The following is a 23,023-nucleotide window of genomic DNA, read 5'->3' as shown; positions in this document are numbered from 1 at the left end:
CAGCTCTTGTGGGGTGTTACCGATCTGCAGTGGTCAGTACCTATTGAAAGTGGTCCAAGGAAGGAAAGGCGGTGAACCGGAGACAGGGTCATGGGCAGCCAAGGCTCATTTATGCACCTGGGGAACGAAGGCTGGCCTGTGTGGTTCAATCCAACAGACGCGCTACTGTAACTCAAATTGCTGAAAAAGTCAATGCTGGTTCTGATAGAAAGGTGTCAGAACACACAGTGCATCACAGTGTGTTGTGTATGGGGCTGCATAACATTATGATCACCAGGGTGCCCAGGTGGTCATAATGTTATGGCTGATTGGTGTAAAATAGTGATAGTACCGACTCAGTGAATGTGTTTATTTTTTTTCTATGTTTTTTGTTTGTTTGTACTTTAATGTAGTCTTTAACTTGGTAATATTGTTTGAGTGAATTCATTCCAAAAACATGCAACCCCATGTGGCTTATCAACTGCAAAGTTGGGAATACCTAGAAGAAATATGAACTAATAAATATGTAATTGCACTAACAATTTCCACTCTAACTCTCCCAGGGAGAGTTTTCTTAATTAAACTGATAAATTTTTTTAATTAGGGCAATTAAACTATTTAATGAAACATAGTTCCTCATTAAAATACATAAATATTCTAATTGATTTGAGTCTTTGTTGATCTCATAATCACTATTGTATATGACCAGTCCAACCTGCTTTCATTAGGAAACAAAGTAAGAGCCAGAGGAAAAAGACTGTGAGTGTGTTATACAAGTATTGAGTACAAAACTATTTGGAATTTTGGCAATACAGTACAATAGAATATGTAAGAAATATTTACCTTATTTTATTGTTTATGTCCATACTGGATGGTTTTACAAGACGCAATTTATGCCCATTGCCAACAATCAGTGCGGATGCTAACCCTTAAGACTGGAGACTGCACTTTCCATCCTGGCTTTTTAGAGTAGAGATAAGTAAACTTTACTGTCTCCAAGGAGAATTTAGTCTTGGGCACAGTGCAGCAATCCTTTGCTTCACATAAAAAAACATCAGAAAAAACATCACAAAACCGATCTGAAACATCTTGAAACATAAAAGAGACGATTGATACCATGACAACCATCTTTCCCTAATTTTCACAAAATAGTTTCAGTCAGCATACTGCATTTTTCATGCACAGATATTATATGACTAATTCATTAATTAATGTTTGCAATAGGCATTCAAAAATGTTGAACATAATCCAGGGTGTTTGCAGATCTGTCCATTATCAATATTCTCACCCTGTTAACTGTAGCTAGCTCTTCATCTACAGTGTGTTGTTATTAATTGTTTTGATTACACAGACTGAATTGACTGACATTTATCCATGTTATAAAATCTGTATGACAGCGTTTGTAAGGAAAATTAGTGTTTTTCTGTTTTCTGTGACTTGCAAACCTCCATGGGAGGCTGGATGGAAACATTCTACACATTCACTCATCACTCAGTCATAAGTGGTGTCCTGTTCTGATTTCTTTCAAGATATGTCCTTTGCATGCACCATAGAGTAGCAGTAGTTATTCGTAACACTGTCGAGGTTTATGATCACTGTCTGTTGTTAGTGCATATGGAATTTCAACTCATTGACATCCTGGCCAGTTTATACCTGTTTGAGGATATTGAACCGTTTACTTTTATGGCTGTCCGGGCATAATAATCCAATTAACCATCCATGACTGCGATACTGGTGTGCATGCTAACACACTTATTAGCAGTGATGGCAGAGACACAAAGAGAAATTAAGAAGAAAACAGAAAAATAGGTGACAGAGAGGCAGAGTTGGGAGGCAAAGATAGAGTGTGTTTGTATGTAATCATTCTGAGTTCTGTTGGAGCCTCCAGAGGTGTGCTTGATTTATTCTGAGAGACCCTTAAACAGACAGTGTGACATTTTGAAATTAAATCTGTTAATTGTCTTCATTGGCTATTTGTCACATTACATTGTTGGGTCTTCAGCTGGTCGTTATCCTTCGGTTCGAAAGTCTATTCGAAATGCCAGTTCAGTTTTTTAATTTCTGATAATACAGCAAGCGCTTCACAAAGCTACTCATAAGAATGTCAAGGTAATTATTATTGCCACAGCCTTAATAAATACTTAAATAACCTTAAATAAATACAGCACAGGAGTCATGGGTATCAGTGTGATTGCTAATCAATACAGTTTAATGGGTTCCAACCATATTTATACATTTATTTTCTTTGAACAAAAGGTAAATCATTGTTGTCTTTCTTTTGAAACTTACAGAGAAGTACCCTGACTGGATTGGGTAGGATTTGCATAAGTTTCAATATTACTTTACCTCGTCACCTCGGTTGCATGCATCCTGTCACTGTGTATAGATGAAGCCGATGTCTTTCACAAGTTGCCATTTGAAACGACTGGCTTCCTGTCATTCACTAATGTTTTTTCATAGTAAATGTGAAAGCCTGGTAAGGTCACGGCACATAAATTGTTGGAGTGGAAGACGTGAGTAGGACAACAAGTAGACTTCAGAGAATTTAACAGCTGTCTGAGAATTAATAATGTGTGAGCACCAAGAGAGCGTCTGAGAGTTTTTGGGCATGGATGGAGAGATGGATGAAATGCAAGAACTAAACGATGAGAGATACAGTACGTGCCTTTCTTTGCCAGACTTTCAGGATTAAAATAGGAAAGGGCCAGATTGAGGATTTGATCCCAATGGCGTGTGCGACTGACTACATGTTGCTGATAGTGAAAAGCTTTGACAAAAGCTCAAATGCTAATGTGTCATTTACATCAACATGCAAAATAAAGTAAAAATGATTGTTTGTTGAGAATTGTAACAAAGAAGTAGGTCACCGAATTCTGAAATAAAGTCATAATGAGGTTTTTGGAGTATGATGAATCAGTCCACACAAAACAAGGGAGTGTCTCAGAAGGATAATTGAGAGCAATTCAAAGACTTTGAATGCACCACTTACTGAAACACTACATTTAGACTCTTTTGTGAATAACACCAGCCTTTCCACCCAGACCTGAAAATCTGGTCTTATTTAAAAATGTATAACCAGGGGGACATGCTTTGATAAGGAGGTATTTGCAGCAACCCACATCTCTGTTAAAAAGAAAATCAAGACAGCATGAGGAAATTAAATTATTTCACACATCCAGGGCACAAGCAGGATTTATATATGTAAGCTTCAGTAAAGTGAGAGGCTTTGGCGTGATATGAAACTAATGGTAAAAAGAGGAGTGAAAATTGTGGTTGTGCCCCTGAAATTGATATTAGATTGCCATGATGTTACTATGGAAATAAACAGGTCATTATTGTCATGATTTCCACTGTCATCATTATATAGTATGTCAGTTTCTGTTGAGCTATGTCAAACTGACATTATTAAATGTTTAGTGTTTTATTAATGTTTCTTTTTTCAGCACCTTTCTTTCCCCCTTTCACACATGAGCCCTTCTCATTCTTACATAGCATTACTGCTGTGTTTAAGTGAAGTGGGAACATCCCAGTGGAAGACTTTCTGGTGTTAATGCATTCAAACTCAAAACAGCAGAGGTTTTGTAGAGTGTGTGCACATTTGAGATTTAAGTTTATGTTTCACAGCAAGAAACTGAAGTCAGGCTCACAGAAACAGTTACTAAAGTTATGTCAGGTCACTGTATGAATATTTAACTGCAATCATCACTGCAATCTGTCAATCTGTCCACTCCATCGAGGTGCTTTATTTGTTTTGTGCAAGCAAATCTGTTTTAAAACCATTTACTAAAGTAAACTAGGTTTGTGTGGATGCATGTCAACAGCTTCGCTGGGTTCTATCTGGATAATCTCAGACTCTAATCATTAGAAATGTGGTTAGAGTGTCTGGATTACATTTGGGTGAAAAACACAGGAGGACGTGAGTGTAGTGTTAACTTGTTTATTTGTAGTTTGTGGAGTGCTTTCGGTTTCAGTGGCAGACTATCAAAGGGTCAAAAAAAACTTACATTGAACAGCACCTCACAGTAAAAGTTCACCATTTGATATTACAATCCTTATATAACATTCATCTCTGAAGTTGTGATGTGAGTCATACACCCATGACCCATTGTTTTTTATAAAACAAGCAGTGGCTGCAACCAAGTATGATGGAGAAACATTATGTTTTTTACTATTGCGTTATAATAGTATAAATGCTTAGCTTTACTAACGGACCTCCACAAAAAACCATCTAAGCTCAAAGAAGGTAGGAGGATATGTCTATTTAAAATTTTCATCTTTTCAATTTTGAGTCCTTAAAAACATACTGGATTATCTGTACAAATACTGTACAGATAAACCCATTTTCCGATCGCCCCCCTGAATGCAACCTAACTGGAGAATGAATAAAGCTTTCTTTTTGGACTGATTAACTCTAGTAAGTGCTATTATCAAAAACAAATTCCACCTGTTATTTGTGTTGTCAATAATATCCGTTAAATACTGAACAAACAGGAAACAACCATGTGGTAAATGTTAAAATTAACTCCTATTGCATGTAGCTAGCTTTTTCTGTATAAACTAGCTGATATTTGGTTAGCTCAAGCTAAGCTCTAGCTCAGGGGCTAACCATAAGTTGTACAGTATGTTCTAATTTAATTCTAAAAGCACATCTGCTGGTGTAATATTGATCAGAAACCTTTATATATCAATACTTAAACATCTATTTCTTTCCTGCTGGTATAATGTGATTTATTTGGTGAGATCTTTTATGTTGTACTCTGTCTCACAGTTGTAGAAGGAGAAGTATATGTGAGGATTGGGGAAATCAGCTGAAGCCTGGAAGCTTATTTTGTCAGGTGTCACTGAAGCAGCTCTGTGATGTGAGAGTGTAAGTCCCAGGGCTGGAGGAGGAGCTGATGCAGGGGCATCTGTCTTTAGGCAGGTCAACCAGTGAGTGACTGAGGTTACAGGGGAGGAAAGCAGGACTATAGGAGAGGTGAGAGGGCAAAAGGACTGTGCCAGGGCTCGACTCTAGACAAAGAAGCATAGTGCAGTGAGATTTGAGAGTCGTGCTTGTCTTACCCCAAAGCAAAATTTCTTCTTTTAACATAGTGGTGATTAGGTTGCAGTGCAGTTCTGCTGCTCTCTGGGTGCTTTGTGCAACAGGTCTGAAATCACATGCATATTGTATTGTGTTATCCTTATTACTGCATTATTCCAACCAGCCATAATTAACACATCATAACATGAGAAATCAGTCTATTAAATAGCATGTCTCTCAAGACTCACTCCCACACATTTGGCGTGACATGCTTTTATGCTCTATGTCACACTGTCAAGCTCCCTAAATGAATCCGACAACATAATATGGTCATTGAATAGGCATACAATGCTGATATTACCAGGTAACAGGATATTTTTAATCTGCCTTAATAACTTTTATATTGGACTGTAGCACCAAATGTAGCATCATTTTGATCGTATTTTTTGGAACCATAACTCACATTCCATTGGTTTTAACCATAATGTCTGTGACTGTGACATCAGATGAGTCTGCTGAAACACATAAAGAGGAGAGAGAAGGAAAGACTGGAGCGTAGCAGATGAGAAATAGAGGATAGAAGTCCTAATGTGGAGAGGTGTCCAGAGGAAAAGGAAGAGGAGGAGGAAAATGGATGAGCAAACAGAAAGCCCTAGAAGCAAGGACAGATGCTCTGGTAACCAATATAGCAACAGCAGAGTTTGGCAAACCATAAATAGTACTGATGTATAGAATGTGGAACAAAACGTTGTGCATAATGCAAAGTGTTTATAGTTTATATACAGTAATGCCCAGCAGCACAGGCACATTATTTATATTACAGTCCAATAGAGGTGTACTGCAGAGAGACTGGAAATGAGGGGAGAGGGAAATCACCACACAGCTTTAAATCAGATGTTTGTGAATTTCTTAGGGGAAATTTCCTGATGTGAGGTTGCAACCTTGGTTTGAGTTATTAAGACATATTTGTATGGGGTGTTACAGCTGTTTGTTGAAGCTTGTGTGCATGTTTTTTTGAGTGTATTTACGAGTGAGAGGGAAATATGTGTTTTCTTGTTTTGCACATAAAACACTTGATAACGTTAATAAAATGTTTCTGGGCAAATGTCGTTTACGACCCTGAGCCAGTAGTGTCGCATGTGAACTCGGAGTAATTTGGTTTTTAAAGCATGTTGTACTTGAATCCACAGCAATCCTCTACTTGTTTTCAGTGTGATCCGTCTATCTGATCACAACTTACCAAGGTGATCTCAACATCCATTCCTAGATGGCATAGGCCCACATTCATATTGTTAGTGATGTGGGTACCTAAACATGGCAACTATACTGTCATACAGTTTTGACAGATTTGACAAGACAGACAATTTTTGCAGCGGGAGCGTGTCTGTAAGAATTATTAATATATAATATAATGCACTTCAAGATAATACTCAAACATTATTCTAACTTTTTTACTCTGCTCTGATACAGGCCTGTGACATGTGTTCCGGCTTATGTCGTGTTATTGAAATGTGTAAACTGGGTACATCATACCGAGGGTATTTAGAAATCCAGAAGGTCTAATTTTCAATACTGTAAAACAAACAAACACTCCCTTTTCTAGTGGCTCAATCGTATTAGCTCTTAGATTGTTTATTTTCTGTGTGCTCCATTCAGATTTGAGTGGGTATGTTTGCTCAAAAGATGCTCTGCGCTGTGATGCTTTGTCTTGTAACGTCAGTGGTGCCTCACTTTGCCGCTTTTAATAATTGCCACATTCTGCCCGTGGCAAGAATGAACATGTAAGAGTCTGCCCATTCTGGATTAAAAGCTCTCTTTTCACTGTGTACCTTTCTCTTTTTCGAGCGTGCAATGTGAAATTACTTTTCTCTGACTCACTTATTTCTCTGACTGTCTCTCGCCTCGTCTCTCGCCTCGTCTCCCCTGTGTGTGTATCTCACTCAGTGAGTTGATTCGCAGTGCTTATCGGAATGCACAGAGTTAAACTGGCTGAGTAGCATCACATGAAATTATTTACAACGCGTGCAATTGGGCTGTAAATGATCTGGGTCGCCTAACCAGTGCCGTAAAGGCTAGAAAAGCTGCGCCAGTTACAATGGAAATGCTCCGGCTCTGCAGGGCTATGTTTCTCCTAGATTGTGGGAAAATCTGGTCCTCCACAATCTTTGGTAGAAGGGTACTTATTTACTATCTATTGATTATTCAATGGGCCATAAGTATTTAAACCCTGCAAGACTTGTCTAGGAAGGCTAATTGCATATTAGATGTATACATGCTACAATCACTTATATCCAAAGCAGGTCAGCTTTTAATTTTCATTTATTTTGTGTGTATGTCAGGAAGGTATGAAAGTATGAAAAATAGATACCGTCCAAGCCTGCTTTATATGTTTGTTTGCTTGCTTTTAATCCATCTGTTTTTACTTTGGCATTGGTCATTTATGTTGTAAATGTGAACCAGTCACAGTTTTCACTCAGTGTTCAATTCTGTAATGACATGAATAAAATGCCTGGTAGACATAGTATATGAAAAGAAAAGCATTACTTTATGTAACAAAAGTGGCATCTGTTAAATCTGTTCTACTTCTTTTGGGTTGCCTTATACTGGCTAGTTTATTCCCTCTTTCCTGTTACTGCCCTGACCCAGTTAGTATCTGCAATCCTCTACAGCACCAATTTTACACCTGGCTAAGTCACACCCACATCCCCCTACACATAGGAGACATGCACAGAAACAGAAATACACATACACACAGTCACAAAACTAAACTAACACACAACTTCATGAATACACACACACACACACACACACACACACACACACACACACACACACACACACAAATAAATGCACCTACTACACAAAGGCACAGAAGGAAAAGGCGCACAAACACAAAGGCCATGGGAAACAGCAGTGTGTGATTGGTGTGAAAATAAGCAAATACCGTCTTTGATGTTGGGACAATATTCCTGAGCGGAATTGAGTATACTTTTTTGGGAAGAAGGAGGTGTATATGTAGATGTAGATGTATATGTGTGTGTGTGTGTGTGTGTGTGTGTGTGTGTGTGTGTGTGTGTGTGTGTGTGTGTGTGTGTGTGTGTGGCGCATGAGTGAGTGAGCGGTTTGTGTGAGCATGAACCGAGGTGTGTTTACCCCTGAGGTAGTGGTATTTCATCTCTTCCTGCATCAGTTCTGCCCTGTAGGGGGTAAGAGGTGTGTGTGTGTGTGTGTGTGTGTGTGTGTGTGTGTGTGTGCGTGTGTCTCTGTTTGTGTGTGTGTGTTAGAAGATCCAAATAGCTTTGCTCAGGTTAAAAAGACAGGAAGGAAGAGAAAAAGAACACTTTTTCTTTTTGTGGCTTTTTTCAAGGCTTTTCTCCTTGCATGCTCCTGTGTCTGAGGCTCAAACCAGCGTTTTTTCTCGCTTCAAAATCAGAATTACTTCATATTCGCAAAATCTGTCTTAGTGACTTTATTGCGAAATTAAACATGGTGCTATGACAACACAGCATGACCGCTAGTACAGGAATAATTCTAAAGGAGCCTTATGACAAGTGCACAATAAAGTTAATACATTTAATTAATTTGATCTTGTGCATACAGTAAGTACACAAGAAATGATTACACATCCCTTGTTACATATCATTGTAAATCAACATAGTTAATGGAAAATTGTGAGATGTGCATGAACTATACCAGAAAGCCGACCTGTGCTGGACAAGAATTAACTTTCAAAACACAAATCAATTCTGTCTGGATAGTTTTCTTGCTGCACCAACTTTTATTGCCGTGAACAACATTTTGGCACAGTGGGTGTCCGTCAGGTGTCCAATTTGGTGTAAACGATCCCTGCAGGAAAACTTTGAGGAGCAAAAACCTTTGGTGGACTTGCTTTGATTTGTGCATAATTGCTCAGCCTTGCACAGTGTGCATGGAAATGGTGTGGACGTGTGTGTATTTGTATTAGATAGAGGGAAGCTTTCATTGGAAGTTGCAAAGCTATTTTCATCCTTTTAAGAAATCAGCAATGTTTCTATTTAATGTGAATACAGTGCTGTGAAAAGGGCACATGGCATTACATTTGTGGCTCTATAGGGATGGTGTTAAACATCAGAGACTGTAATACACTGTTTTTTTTCTCTTTGATATTTTGCTAAATACAATTTCTTTTTGTAGCTGTTTGTTTGTTTGTCAGAGATGACTGAGACACAAAGGAGAGAAGAAAAAAAGTGTTATGTGTTTATTGAAATATAATTTACTGATGGATTTAGCTCATCCATCATAACTGCTTTTCTTTGAATTACATAATTTTTCTTTCTCATTTTTACTTTTTCTCAGTCACTGTCTGTATCTCTGAGCTTAGTCCATTATCACTCCTGTCTTAATACACACTCACTGGTATCATCTCTTTCTCTCACAATCTGTCTCAGTCTTTTTGTCAATGCCTGATTTTCTCTGAATTATTGTAGTTCTTCCCTTTCATCCCTCTGTTTCTTAATGTCCGTCTCTCAACCCTTCTCTGTGTCTCCCTTTTCACAATATTAATTCAACCCCCCACTCCCCACCCCATCTGTTTCTCTCTCAGTTCTTCCTATAAATGTCATTAATTCAGTACAGATAACCAGCTCTGTTCTTTTCAGCTCAGACTGGCACAGATTATAATTATAATCATTAGAATAACGTTAACAGTGCAGTACAATATTCAGGAGTCAAATCCCCTGGTGATATAGCTCTCTTGAGTCTTTGGAGCTCCTGTTCTTTGTGCCATATTGTGGCCACTGTAGAGATTAAGTCTGCGTGCATTTAATACACCTGGGGCTGGTGTTAATTGATTTTGTTCCCTCTATTTCCTGTGAGTGGTCTGCTCTTTTGAAAGGAACTGACACTGTTTCACATCATGTGCTATAAGATATCCATTACAGAAAGAGAATTTATATAATAAATACTACCTAGCAGTGCTGGATGAAGGCAAAACTTACTTCAGAAACTGCAAGCTTATGAACAGCTGTATGTGTTTGTTCACATCTGATTATTATTATTCAACCTCATAATCAATGTGAAACATAACCAGGCAAGCCATCAGGCAAGAAAACTATATCCACACTTTTTAAATTTTCATGTGTCCAAAATCTTAGAGGCAGGTGCGCCAGATTCAGCAGAACAAATACAATTACTCAAATTAAAGTAAAAAATTAAAAAACAAAGTTTTAGTAAAGTGAAAAAAACATATTTTCAGTATAATCAGACAAACATGAACAATTTATTTTCAATAAACTAAAGTGATACTTTAGAGAATATGAAAAATTGTTTGTCTTTACTCATGGTCCCTTATAGGCTGAGATATTTTTTATTTTTTTGTGACCAACCTCAGTTTCTTTTACAGAAATATGTTATAATATGTATAAAATATATACATATTGTGCGTACACTGTATACTATGATCCAATGTTGTTAGTAGAAACTTTTACAAATCATGTATTTCTCTAATAATGGTGGTACAGAATGTTCCTAGAAATAAGTCATAACTGAGAGAAGTATTCTTCTAACTATCTTCTATATTTTGAAAGACTGCTAACTCCATATTTTCTATAGTACGAGTCAGTTAGCCATTTGTTGGCAGTATCGCCACTTACTTGGAAGGACACAGGCGAGCACCTACAGTTCTCTGTTCATAAATTTCATAGGTGACTTTACATAATATGAGCAAGACACGCATTTATGGCTGTTGGCACTTGTCATGATACCTTGAGCTTGTCATTGCAAATCTGAGTGTGGCAATAAACAAGGCAGTTGTGAGTATGTGTGTGTTTGTGTGGTAAGCAGGAATGCTTTCCAAAAATAAAATAAAAAATTAAGCTCAGGGTCATAATCTAATCAGAGTTTTCTTGGCAACAGCGAGTTGTGCCTTTGTGATTAGCAGCAACACTTAGGCAATTCTTTGGGCACTGTTACAACATCAGAGGTGAAGAAACATTTTTTGTGCTGTACAGCTTCAATTTATACATCGAGGTAGTACTGACAGTCATTTCAGTACTCTATGTACATTTGTAAATGTATTTGTGGGGTTAGATTGTTGCCTTACACTCTTTTAAATTTCAAATAGCATTATTACTTCAAATAAATGGACTTTGATACTGTGTGCTAAGCCTGTTGAGTTGTGCATGGCCCTGGCTAGACCCACTTAGCCCTGGTCATGGATGGATCTTCTTAACCCCGTTTGTTTTGGATAGCAGGCTAATGAGAACCAGGGCTGTGTAACAAGTCAGCCAATATACCTTGGCGGACTCTCTTGTCTGGAAATATTGACAGTCCGGCGTGTATGTGTGTGCGTCTCTGTGTGTTTGTATGTGTGTGAAGTTCCAGTAATCCCAGTGGCTAAGCTGGTAATCCCCTCAAGCTGCCCATTAGCCCCTTGACACACACATACAGCAGTCACAGACACACACATACACACACCCACAGCTCCTCTAGGGCAGTCACCCAGGTGTCAGGCAGACTGTTCCTCAGGGAGGGATCACTATGATCAGCCACAGAGCTGGCCCACTGCCCCTGGAGGGAGGAATGGAGACACTGGCTGGCAATACGCACAGATTAAAGAGTGGGAGACAAAGGCAGAGGAAGAGATGAAGAGAAAGGTATGGTGAGAGGGAGGGAGGCCAGACTAGGACAACTGGAGGGGAGAAGAGGAAAGGAGGATGACTGGAGTGGAGAATAGGAATGTAGAAGACTGCAAAGGGGTAAATGTAGGAGGAACAGGGAGGACAAACGGGCAAAGAAAAGGAACAAGGATTAAAAGAAAAAGGAAAAGTTTTTTATTTTCCCTCTTTCTGCTCACTGAACTGACCTCCCACTGGATGTTGTTATCTAGAGAATTTGAAGCTTTGGGACATTCTCCCCCCTCCACTATTTGGACAAGAACACCAGATTTCTGCTATGGTTGGCTGTTTCTTTCGTCTTGTACAGAGCAGTTTTTTCAGTTCTGCGTATCCCCTGTTGATGTTTCCGGTTGTCTCTTTCTCTGAAATGGCATCAGCTGATCTGTGCAGCACTGTTTTCTTTGAGTTAGTATCCTCAAAGAGATGATTCAACCTGAACCACAAATGGACTTTCTGAAAAACACCATGCCTTTCTGGATATGGAGTCTTTGTTCCTGAGCGGCTTCTTTCCCTTTCTCAAGTCAATGCGTTAATCATTATGTGGACTCTCAAGGCCCTTGAAACCTGCAAAAAAAACCCAAAGAGTTTCAAATGTGTGACTATCAGTGATAAAATAAGCACTCTTCATTATTTCTATAAAACACACTTTTTACAGGTATGTTGGCGGACTGTCTTGTTGGAGTCTCGTAGCCACCCACTTTCCCATCGGTTAGTAGTGAACTGTTTGGGCAGCATGAGACATGCTTCTCTCATTATATGACGACAACCACGCTGAAGCTCTACTATTGTGAGTCATTCTGTTTGAACACTAAACCCATCAGTACTCTACGCTGATGTGGGATGACAGAGGAATCTTTCTCTTTAGTATGTCACATAACACAAACAGTGAGACGCAGCAACAATGACTCATTCACACTGTTGTTGTTTCTGTGATCCCGCACCTCTTTTCTGTCTCTGCCATTTCTAGACAGAATGTTAGAGATGGTGTTCTCACTTAGTTCAGCACTTCTTTGTTTAAACTTCCTTTTGTTAGTGTGTCTATGCTTGTATCATAGACATGTTTATACTATATATGTTTATGCTTTTTATGTGTTATAGTACAGAAGACTTGTGCGTACCAAAGAATTCATGAGCTGAAATAATGCAGAAATAGTTGGTGCACTTAAATAATTTAGCAAGCATTATTTTGTTGAGGGCTATTCAACCTCCTGCTATGTAGTTTAATTCTAATTCACTGCCAAGGGTTACAATACAACACAGGAGAAAGTCACATAGCCAACACCTCACTCGCTGTGGAAAAACTCCCAACTGGAAACACCAGCAGTCTTTTAGTACAATACCCCAACTGGTCCACTAATTATCCAAATTTGCCATAGCTGTGGTGTTTGCATCCCGCACCTTCCCACTGTTTGGGCTTAATGAGTGGCCCTGTTGACTAGCAACTATCAGCCAAACATGTTTTCTAACTGGAGACTTTATTCAGCTGAAGGTCGCTAGTTAACAGGGTCACTGACCCAGGAGGCGGGAGGAGGAGTACAGGTGATTAGCAGGTAAAAAGATGAAACACTGTACCATTCTAGCGCTTACAAAGTAATTGGCAAAAAAAAAAAAAAATCCCATGCTGTTGAGCCACCCTAAATCAGCGCAAGGAAATTTTTTTCACCGTGACAGCCCTATAACTAGCTAGAAGATTAACCATATTGCAATAGCTAATGATCATAAGATATGTCAGCAGTCCATCACTGCTTTATGTCAGACGTCTGTTCATGTCTTCATGAAAAAGTATTGACACACATGTCAACACTTTTTCCTGTCTTTTCATCCGGCTTCTTATGTATTTCTCTTCTTGCCATTATTTCCCTATGTCAGTTGAGACAAAGTTATCAGTATGCAATTGTAAAACTATTAAGTAACAAAAAACATAGAATGAAAATCAGTTGTCCCCTTTTTTTTAAAGAGATATATGTACACTGTCTTTCCGTGGAGCTGTCTCAGACTTTACATTTCATGAACTTGGGGTAAGAGTTTCCAATACATCAAGGAGAAGACAGATTTTGTGGCTCTCTGGACACTTAAGGCTACATATATGGTCTTAGTTTGATTTAATTGACAAGTATGAGACACTAAAGTCCTGGGTATGCTGTCCTATTTTATTTCATTTTTATCTTTCTATAGCTTTTATTCTATGCTGTATGTCAAGACTATGAGATGCTGTCAAGGAGGAACCTTGAGTTAGTTTGTGTCATCTTGTCTGTATTCTGTGCAATTGATCATTGGATTCATCTGTCAACCTGCACCAGCATGCCTAAAAGTTGGGGAACTATAAAACTTACCTAGAGGCTCACATTCAGTGCTGAACAAGATAATTGGCCTGTCTGTGACCCTGTATTACTGTACAATGCTGCCGATGATTGCTTACAATTAAAATTTTGTCCATGACAGTCTGAGTCACAGTTGGATTGACTTTGACCCGTTCAGTGGTACCACCAACCCAATTTAACCTGTGTTACTGTATCACTCTGAATGGGTCATTAGCAGACTTGGGGAGTAACAGATCACATGTAAGTGAGTTGCACAATCAGGATACAAACAAAAGGTAACTGTATTGATTACAGTTATTGTAAAAAGACATTATTCTTTTAATCATTAGTCACATTAGCAAAAATTGGGATTGTTAGCAGGATTATAATTTTGAAATACATCCGTTTTTCTTTAAAAATTAACTGAGCAGAGGACTTAGAATACACTTAGATCAATACTTTTTGTTGACATTTTCTTTTCTCGTTGCGTGCATGTTTGGTGTTAATATGAAAATAATCCAAGAGTAACCGAAAATAATCAAGTTATATTACTTGAATATTGTGATACTTGGATTAGGTCACTGACTACAACAGCTGCAGCAGGACCACAGGTGCTGTGCTAAATGACATATTAATACTTTTCCAAGAACACAACTCTCAAACCGCCAAAAACAGGAGGACAACACAAAGATGGCACAACCCAGTTAGAGGTAAAATTTGTGCGTGTAAAATAGTTTAAAACTGCATGTGGATTAAGTGAACTGGTACAGGATAAGATTGATATCGGTACCTGAGCTGGCGGTGTAGACTCAGCAGCATAATGAGTAGCAATAAAGTTGATGATTGATTCTGCCAAATAGACCACAGTTAATTATGAATTCATGTTTCTACATTTTCTACTTCCAATTGCAAAAGTAAAAGTGGCTTTGAGCTTTGAGGGTGTGGGACTCATGCAGGACTACGTTGCCTTGTTCTGTCAAAAGGTTATGCTAATATGAGGCTTCTGGTTCTCTTCTGATTTTGTCAGGTTTATCTTGGAATTGGGCTTGAGGCTAGAAATTGTCAATAAAAAGCCTGCATTACAAAATGAGGTTGTGGAATTTAAAAAACATGGGCATTGACCAAGCACAAATGGGCTAAGACAAGATGTTTGTTTTATGTTTGTTTTTATGGAAATTGTAGGATCTAGGGTTTTTAGAGCTTGACTCATACCAAAAACCTGAAGGCAAAAAGCGTTAAACTTGCATAATGTGACCGGTAAGGAGATCATGACATAAAAGTCTGAACTAACTGAACACACTTGACTCTCAACATCATCCTGATACACAGTACGCAGAGTAAAACGCGTTAAGTAATAGTCCATGCTGTAATTCCATTTAAATAAGGCATTTACTACCTTATAAAATTAGATTTTGTATAGCCATTAGGTTAATCGCTCATGTGCACACACAGCATGGACATGTTTAAAAATTACATTTAGGGGTCTTGTAACACTTTCAGTCCCCACCCCAGAGGGAGAATCAGAGAACAGAGCAGAGACAGACAGACATAAGGAGACATAAAGGCCCAGAGACAGAGAGACTGAGAACAATGTGTTTCTCTCTGCTCTATTGCTCTCTCCATTATCCTTCAAGACAGAAATACAAGAATTCAATTAAAAGACCATGTAGTGACCTTAACACACATACACATGCGTGAACACACACAGTGTTGATGTATCAATTAATCACTGTCTGTCACCTGACCATTCTAGCCTGTGTATCCTCACTGGACCATGGGAATTATATACAGTGTGTGTATGTGTGGGTGTTTGTAAAATGTCATTCTACTCTATAATGACCATTGTTATTCCCAACTCTTAAAATGTTGTAAGCTCCAACAGGCCCTCTAATAGATCTTTTTGTGTGACTTTGTGTGAGTGCACGTTTGTGTGTCTAAGTCATTAGTATGCAGTACTGTGTACTAGCCTTGTGTTATTAAACATTGAAACTAGATGACAGAATATGGCCTGAGCCCTGCAGCTAAAACTAACATAGTGGGACACACTCAGGCAAACACACACACATACACACTGGCAACACAAGACATTCACACAAAAAAGGCATTTGAGTATCCATTGGAAGCGAAAGCCATTTTATAGCTCATTCTTAGAGTAGTGATTTTGAATGAGGAATGTCATTTATTTTCACACAATAGCAAATTAAAGTCACTGACTCTGGTCGGCCCATTTCTATTGATGTCATGGTGTGCACACGAACTGGCTTTGTGCCAGATACCCATTTTACTTACCAGTTTGTGAGGACACTGTGATGAGTACAGTCTTACCATACAATGCTTTAACTTGCATTTGTATGTTCAATAGATCAAAATATATAAATATATATATACAGTATACCGTATATATCTTGTGTATGCTGTAAATATTACTGATTTTAATTAGCACACAAACAGGACTTTGAAGTTAAGAGGACCCCGGGGTAATTTTATGGATAGAAGCTATATTTTCTGCTTTACAGCTTTAAACAATGCTGTATAACAAAGTCCATTTGGATATTAAAACTAACAAGCACCCCATCTGTCCATAGGTTCAGTATGGACCATATATTAACCTGAAGTTTGAAATGTTCTACTCAGAGCTGCTTTATTTCACTCCAGTGCACTCTGCAGACAGAGACTGGGTATAGTGTCAGTACATCTCTAATACTGCATTCCCACCGAAAGCGAAGCGAAAATTCACCTTGCATTACTCGCACGATCATTTGTGTTTACTCAAGTTACTCACGAGAGTAACACAAAGCGAATATTCACCTTTTAATCTGGTTTACAATGGTAGTATGAGCCTAAAGTAAGCTGATTTTACTGTGATTTTATGTCAAGAAATGGATCAAAAGGATCCTGAAATATCTACATCATTATGGTAATTTGTAAAATGTCGGAATTCATACGAGCAACTTTTAAAATGCTTGTTTTCTGAACAGAGTTCAGATCGATCAGGGCTATGCTAACTTAGTTCATAGTCACCAGGTAGGCCACTTTCCTCTCTTTTGCCGAAATTCCATCGGGAACATTGTTGATGTAGCATGAGGTTTGAGTCTGCACGTGGTATTTAATTTAGAAAATGTATCTGATTCTCTATGCCGTTTCTGTGTCTTACTTCCTGGCAGTTCGATCTGCTCTGTGCTGCTTGACGCGAGTGGGTCATGGCATCTGTCAAAAATAGACCAGCCGCTTATTCTCTGCAGAGCAGAGTGGCAAGGCGCTTCTGGGACGTTTTCGGGACGCGCCAAAGCGCCTATGGTGGAATTCAGACCATTGTGTAGAGCGGGCGCAGTCAGCTCTGGCGACTGCTGCCGAGCCGGAACTCGTCACGGCCATGCCCGGTGGAATTTGGGGGGTTACTTTTCTCTGAACAATCTCCTTTTTTTCCCCCCGTTTCTGTATAAATGTGAAGTAGTATCATAAAGCTCTGGGTGCACACAGATGGAGACAAGTGGGGGTGTCACCTCCATGGCTCACAGCAGACAGGTAGAAAAGAGAGAGTGAAGATAAATCCACTTTTTAATCCCAAAAGTTCAAAAAAATAAATCTTTTCTTGCCGGTTAACGTCTCCAGATCAGAGCAGAATCCGGTGTGACTACGGGTGTTTATTCCTTCAGAAGCTCTGGCTCTGCCCCCAGCTCTCTTCTGCCGAGCTCCCCCAGGCTCAAGCGGCTGTCTGTGGGCCAGCAGCAGCTCTGTCTCTCCACTCCTTCCCATCCAACTCTGCAAAAACCCTGGGAGTTCAATATTTTCAAGTCACGTCGCCTTAATGGCACCGTCCGGTGCAAATTTGCGTTTATTCGCGTCTTTGTATTGATTTGGTATTTAATCTACTCGCGCAAATAATTTTATTCGCCTTTGGTGGGAGCACACCATTAGGCTTCTAATTTATGATACTGAAGTGGGGATGTCCTCTGCTACCTTCTTTTCTCTCTTATTGAGTATCTGCCATTGCCAATTCCATAGTTACATTTTCATATGCCTATATAATTACTTCTTCAACAATATTGCTCATCAATATGTCTAAAATCTTTCAACAAAATGCAACAAAAAAAGAAGCATAGGTGTTAAAAGTAATTGTGTGGCTGCTTTCACATAAGTCATTCTACACTGCCACAGTTTCAGCTGTGTATCTTTTTAAACCATGTGACTGCAGCAACTGCAACATGGAAGGGCATCTCTGTACTGCGGCAAACAATGTATTTTCTACACAAAATCAACAATTTTATACTGTAGTATAGACCAAATCACTAAAATGTCACGCTCACAACAGTCACTCCCAGGTCGACAACTGGCAGTCCTTTGAATGGCGGAGATACGTGAAATCTGCAATTTATGTTGTCATTTTCAGCCATAACTATGAAGTTACATAGTGAAACACAGTGGTCTGAACAATCTGGTGTTGCTTTGCTAGCATCTTGAATAAAGCAACAGAGACAGCTCATTTCCAGTCGCACGGCCAGCCAAACTGTGATACTCTCCCAGTTGTGTCCTCGCTTGATTTATTTTGTGTATCCAGCTTTGACATCTGTGTCTGGCTTGCAGTCAATGCTGCAAAAATAGTGAAGTTTTCTTTGATTTGTGTCCATTTGTTTGAGAAAGAGAGAGAGACAGTGGTGGTCAAGGTACATAAGACAGGGGAGACACAAATAAACACCCCTACGCACCGCACCAGCCTGTGGCTAATTGCTGCAACCCCTGATCTGGTCTGAATATAGTGGTAACTGCTAGTGGTGGGTAAACTCAAGCTGACATTTTGTTCATTCTGTGACCCAGCTCCGTGACTAAAAGTGTTGTTAATGAGATATGAAAGCATAAAACATGCAGTTTAGATTAATTAGATACTAGATTATAGACTTTGAAATTACATAAAAAAAAGAAAACACTCATCATGATTCTGCCATTACATTGTATGTAAGCTACACAGAGGTTTTCTACCTGCAAGTTATTATAAACAAACATTATGATTATGATTGTACATGGAATGTTCACAAAAAAAAATATTCTTAGCAATATTATGAAAATATAATTATTTTTATTAATCCATGTACGTATATGATGCCAAACTTAAAGAGTATCCTAACATCAGAGTATGAGGGGCCGTACAAGACATTATTCATTCTGGCCCTCTCACATACATATATTCTTCTTTCACATACATATATATTCCCTCTCACATACATATATTCTTCTTTCACATACATATATATTCCCTCTCACATACATATATTCTTCTTTCACATACATATATATTCCCTCTCACATACATATATTCTTCTTTCACATTCATATATTTTCCCTCTCACATACATATATTCTTCTTTCACATACATATATATTCCCTCTCAAATACATATATTTTCACTCACACATTCATATATTTTCACATACACATTCATATATTTTTACTCTCACATTCATATATTTTCACTCACACATTCATATATTTTTATATATGTATGTAAGAGGAAAATATATGTGTGTGAGAAGAATATATGTGTGTGTGAGAAGAATATATGTGTGTGTGAGAAGAATATATGTGTGTGTGAGAAGAATATATGTATGTGTGAGAAGAATATATGTATGTGTGAGAAGAATATATGCGTGTGTGAGACAAAGTATACATGAAACGGAAGGACAATAGTGGAAACGGAAGGCAGGCCATTTTATCGCGCTGTGATTGGCTGATAAGTTGGCGCGAGGTCATGTGCAGGTCATGATTAACATGGAAGGGAGAGAGGAGACCCGTGCACTGCAGCAAGCCATTGGGGTATTAAGAACTATTTTATCATCATCTGAAACGGTCACATCGTTGTCCTCGTCCCTTGAGCAGCGGAGGACAAGCTCATCAGGACCTAACGTTACTCACAGCACGGCGGAAAATGAGACGAGAGAACTTTTCAGACCTCGAAACTCCCAAGTCGCTTCCGCAGCCCAAGCAGCTAACGTTAGCGCTACACAAGGACGACCTGGAGGACTGTCGCAGTCTTTACAATATGAGACACAGCTACACTTTGGCAACTGGGGCTCCCGGAAAAGGAAAAGGTAAGAAAAACGTAGCGTTACATGGTAACTTAACTGGAAGTAGTAAATCCCAAATGCTCGTTTGCTAATTTGGCTACAGTCAATGTGTATGTTAATACATGTTCGCAAAACCCGTAAATGTCCGTAGTAAAAACAATAAAGACAATTAAACAATCTTCAAATGACAGAAAACATCGAAGGCTGTTTTGTACTTTTGAGTAACGTTTGTATAAAATGGGTGTAAATGATTCTCTGTGTCACTCTAAGGTTAAGTTGGTAATCTTATAATAATGTGTCTAACGTTAGCGGTAGCTACATTACCTAACGACAGCTGTGGTTAAGGTATTATCATTTTCAGTTAATAGTTCAACTTAACGTTAAGTTGACTTAAGGGCAAATCAAGGTATGTGTAAGATTATAGAGCATTATAGAGCAGGTGAGGAGAGACATGGCTGACACTCTCCCAGCTCCATCATATTTGATCTTTCAGTAGATTATAATATATCTTTTAACAGCATAATCAACCAATGTTGACGATAACCAAAACTGCTAACTGCAACTTTTGGTATTTTCAGCGTTCTGGAATTCTAGCTTCTGATTCTAGCTTGCGTAGCTAAAGTGAAGAGTTGTCAGCAGTAGCAGGTTCAGTCAGTCCATATCAAAATATTGTCAGAACATGCAGTATGTTTAATGGAATGTAGACCAGAATTACAGAACATTTTCACATTTTTTTCATTCCTAAATGACAGTAGAGGGATACCAATGTAACTAATGTAACCCTCTAAAGATATTGACAATGCCTAATTTAAAGTAGTTTTATTGCAGTCTGCTGTTTGGGCAGCCTTCTTTGTCTCGTTGTTGTTTATCCATCAGCTTGTTAATAATGAATCAAATAATTGTATGTACTAGTATGCACTAGTATTAGTGCAACGTTAAAGGGCATGCAATTAAGGATCCAAAAATAACACCTCTGCTTTGTTTTGTAGGGCCAAATCACATTACCACGATACTTTCAACAAAGATATCATCCTTCTTCCAAAATCATCGAGCAGTGCTGTCATCAGGCATTGCACAAAGCAACAGTTACATGAACAGGGACAGAGCACTGTCACTGAACAAATAAGGGATGCCTTTGGAGAAAAACACTCTGATGTAAGGTAAGGACTAATATTTGTTTTTATTATTTCCAAACTGTGATTATAAATGACTAACTGAAATTAGCAGTGGCATGAATTATTCTGGCATGAATTATTATTTTATTTATTATAAATTCTGTTGTGTCCATCTCAAAAGAGGAAATGGAACATGACTGATCAGTTTCACTGTGTCTTGTGCAAAAAGGTTGGTTTGGGCCTGTTTTTTCTCAAAACTTTTGCAATTTTACCTGCTGTTTTTCAGCTTGGAGTTTCTGATGGCATGTGGCAACAGACTGATTTCACCCAAACTGCGTGCTGGACAGAAGTTGGATGCAAATCTCACACATAAAATATATAGATCAAAAGCCCTATACATCAGACCATCAAAGCCAATTCTGGTATGTTATATAATTGAATTAAATTGCAGAATAATATTAAACCCACTGTAATAATAACCAATAAGTGGTGCATAAACATGCATGCATTAAGGTCAAATCTGGTCAGTTAGCTCTGACCTTTGGTATATTTTCATTAGTGTATAATGTCAACCATATAAAGTCATTCTAAGAAATATAATAAATATAGATCTGGTGTTTCCAGGTACTATTCAGTTTACAGTAGACATTTAGTATATCTGAAATATATGCTGATATGTTTCTCATGTCTTTCCAAGGATGATATTGCAGGCTGTAGCAGTGGCGAAAACAATTGTGAGGAAATCACTGGTTCAGCAAGGCAGCTACGCTCCTCATCTCTAACACGAGATAGACCCTCATATGCATCTTCAGAGAACTTCACCAGTCCAATGACTGTCTCCCCACCAAACTGCTTCTGCAATTCAACCATTTACCTCATCACTTGGGGGTGGAGAGATATTTACACAAACTTCTTCTTTGACCTCCCAAAGCAGTATATCTCCCAACTGCAGCAGCATTTCAGCATGAATTATTCTAAATACACATTTGTTGCATCTTTGTTAAAACAATAAGGTGCTAATATCTTAAGTACAGTTCAGATTTTAATAAAGTTCTATGAAGGCAATAAAAACACTTTAAATGTAGAGAGTTATTGTGTAGTAAGCTTAAAATGATTTCTATATTCTATATTTTAGCCAGGATGTTTGCTAGTGAATTTAAAGAGCTTAGTGTTGTTCACCACTCCCTGCCTGGTCCAAGATAAGAGGACAACTCCTCTTATATAAGTTAAGGAGGTCACCTTTAGCATACTTGTACTGAAACAAAGGCAAGTTCAATTGTTAAATATTATTTAAGTGTAGTAGAGTGAATGATTTGTTATGATTTTCTTCTCCCACCACATCAAGGCCCTGATTTAAAGCAAGTAATATATTTTTCCAAATTGTCATGAAATGATTGATTTTATATCTCTTGGGGAAACTTTTATTTTGAAGCATCCAAATGCTTTGCTCTTATGTCAAGCTGACATGTCACTGAGCTGATTTCCATTGAATTGGCTGAGCATAGTATTGCTCTACACTAATCCTATGGAAAGGGTCTAAAACTAATAAACAGGTGGTTTAGATTTGTCTGAATGGTCAGATAACAGTCTGAGTTTTTTAATCAATATGTAAAATTGATTGATTGTTGAAAAGCCTTCAGTGTGTCAATTTATGTGCAATGTGAAACTATTTCCTGTTTTTGTTGTCGTTCTACTGCTTCTGTGTTGCTTCTTGTGCCTCTCCTAAATCCTATTCTCACAGCTGCTGCATGAATGTTGATGTTAGCGTTTTGTCATCTTATTTTAAAAAGGACATGTTAAAGAAAAGTAACAGTTCAATACAATTTGAGTTCTTCACTCAAACCTTCAATAAAGGTTTCACACATTTAACTATTTGTTTGATTACAATTTCATTGA

At 38.3% G+C, this 23,023-nt stretch overlaps 2 protein-coding genes across 6 annotated transcripts in view; both read left to right on the top strand.

Annotated features, from left to right (window-relative positions):
* Nucleotides 1-23,023, top strand: part of csmd3b (CUB and Sushi multiple domains 3b) — a 346,262-nt gene that overhangs the window by 80,278 nt on the left and 242,961 nt on the right. The window lies entirely within an intron of this gene.
* Nucleotides 19,658-22,866, top strand: LOC127357645 (uncharacterized). Its single transcript, XM_051389978.1, has 4 exons — nucleotides 19,658-20,036; nucleotides 21,002-21,172; nucleotides 21,414-21,549; nucleotides 21,825-22,866. The coding sequence occupies exons 1-4, from the start codon at nucleotides 19,708-19,710 to the stop codon at nucleotides 22,137-22,139; spliced, it is 951 nt and encodes a 316-aa protein (XP_051245938.1). The 5' UTR covers nucleotides 19,658-19,707; the 3' UTR covers nucleotides 22,140-22,866.

This window comes from Dicentrarchus labrax, unplaced genomic scaffold, assembly GCF_905237075.1.
Source record: "Dicentrarchus labrax unplaced genomic scaffold, dlabrax2021, whole genome shotgun sequence".
In the NCBI taxonomy this organism is placed as follows: domain Eukaryota; kingdom Metazoa; phylum Chordata; class Actinopteri; family Moronidae; genus Dicentrarchus; species Dicentrarchus labrax.
This window is presented reverse-complemented; position numbering and strand designations above follow the sequence as displayed.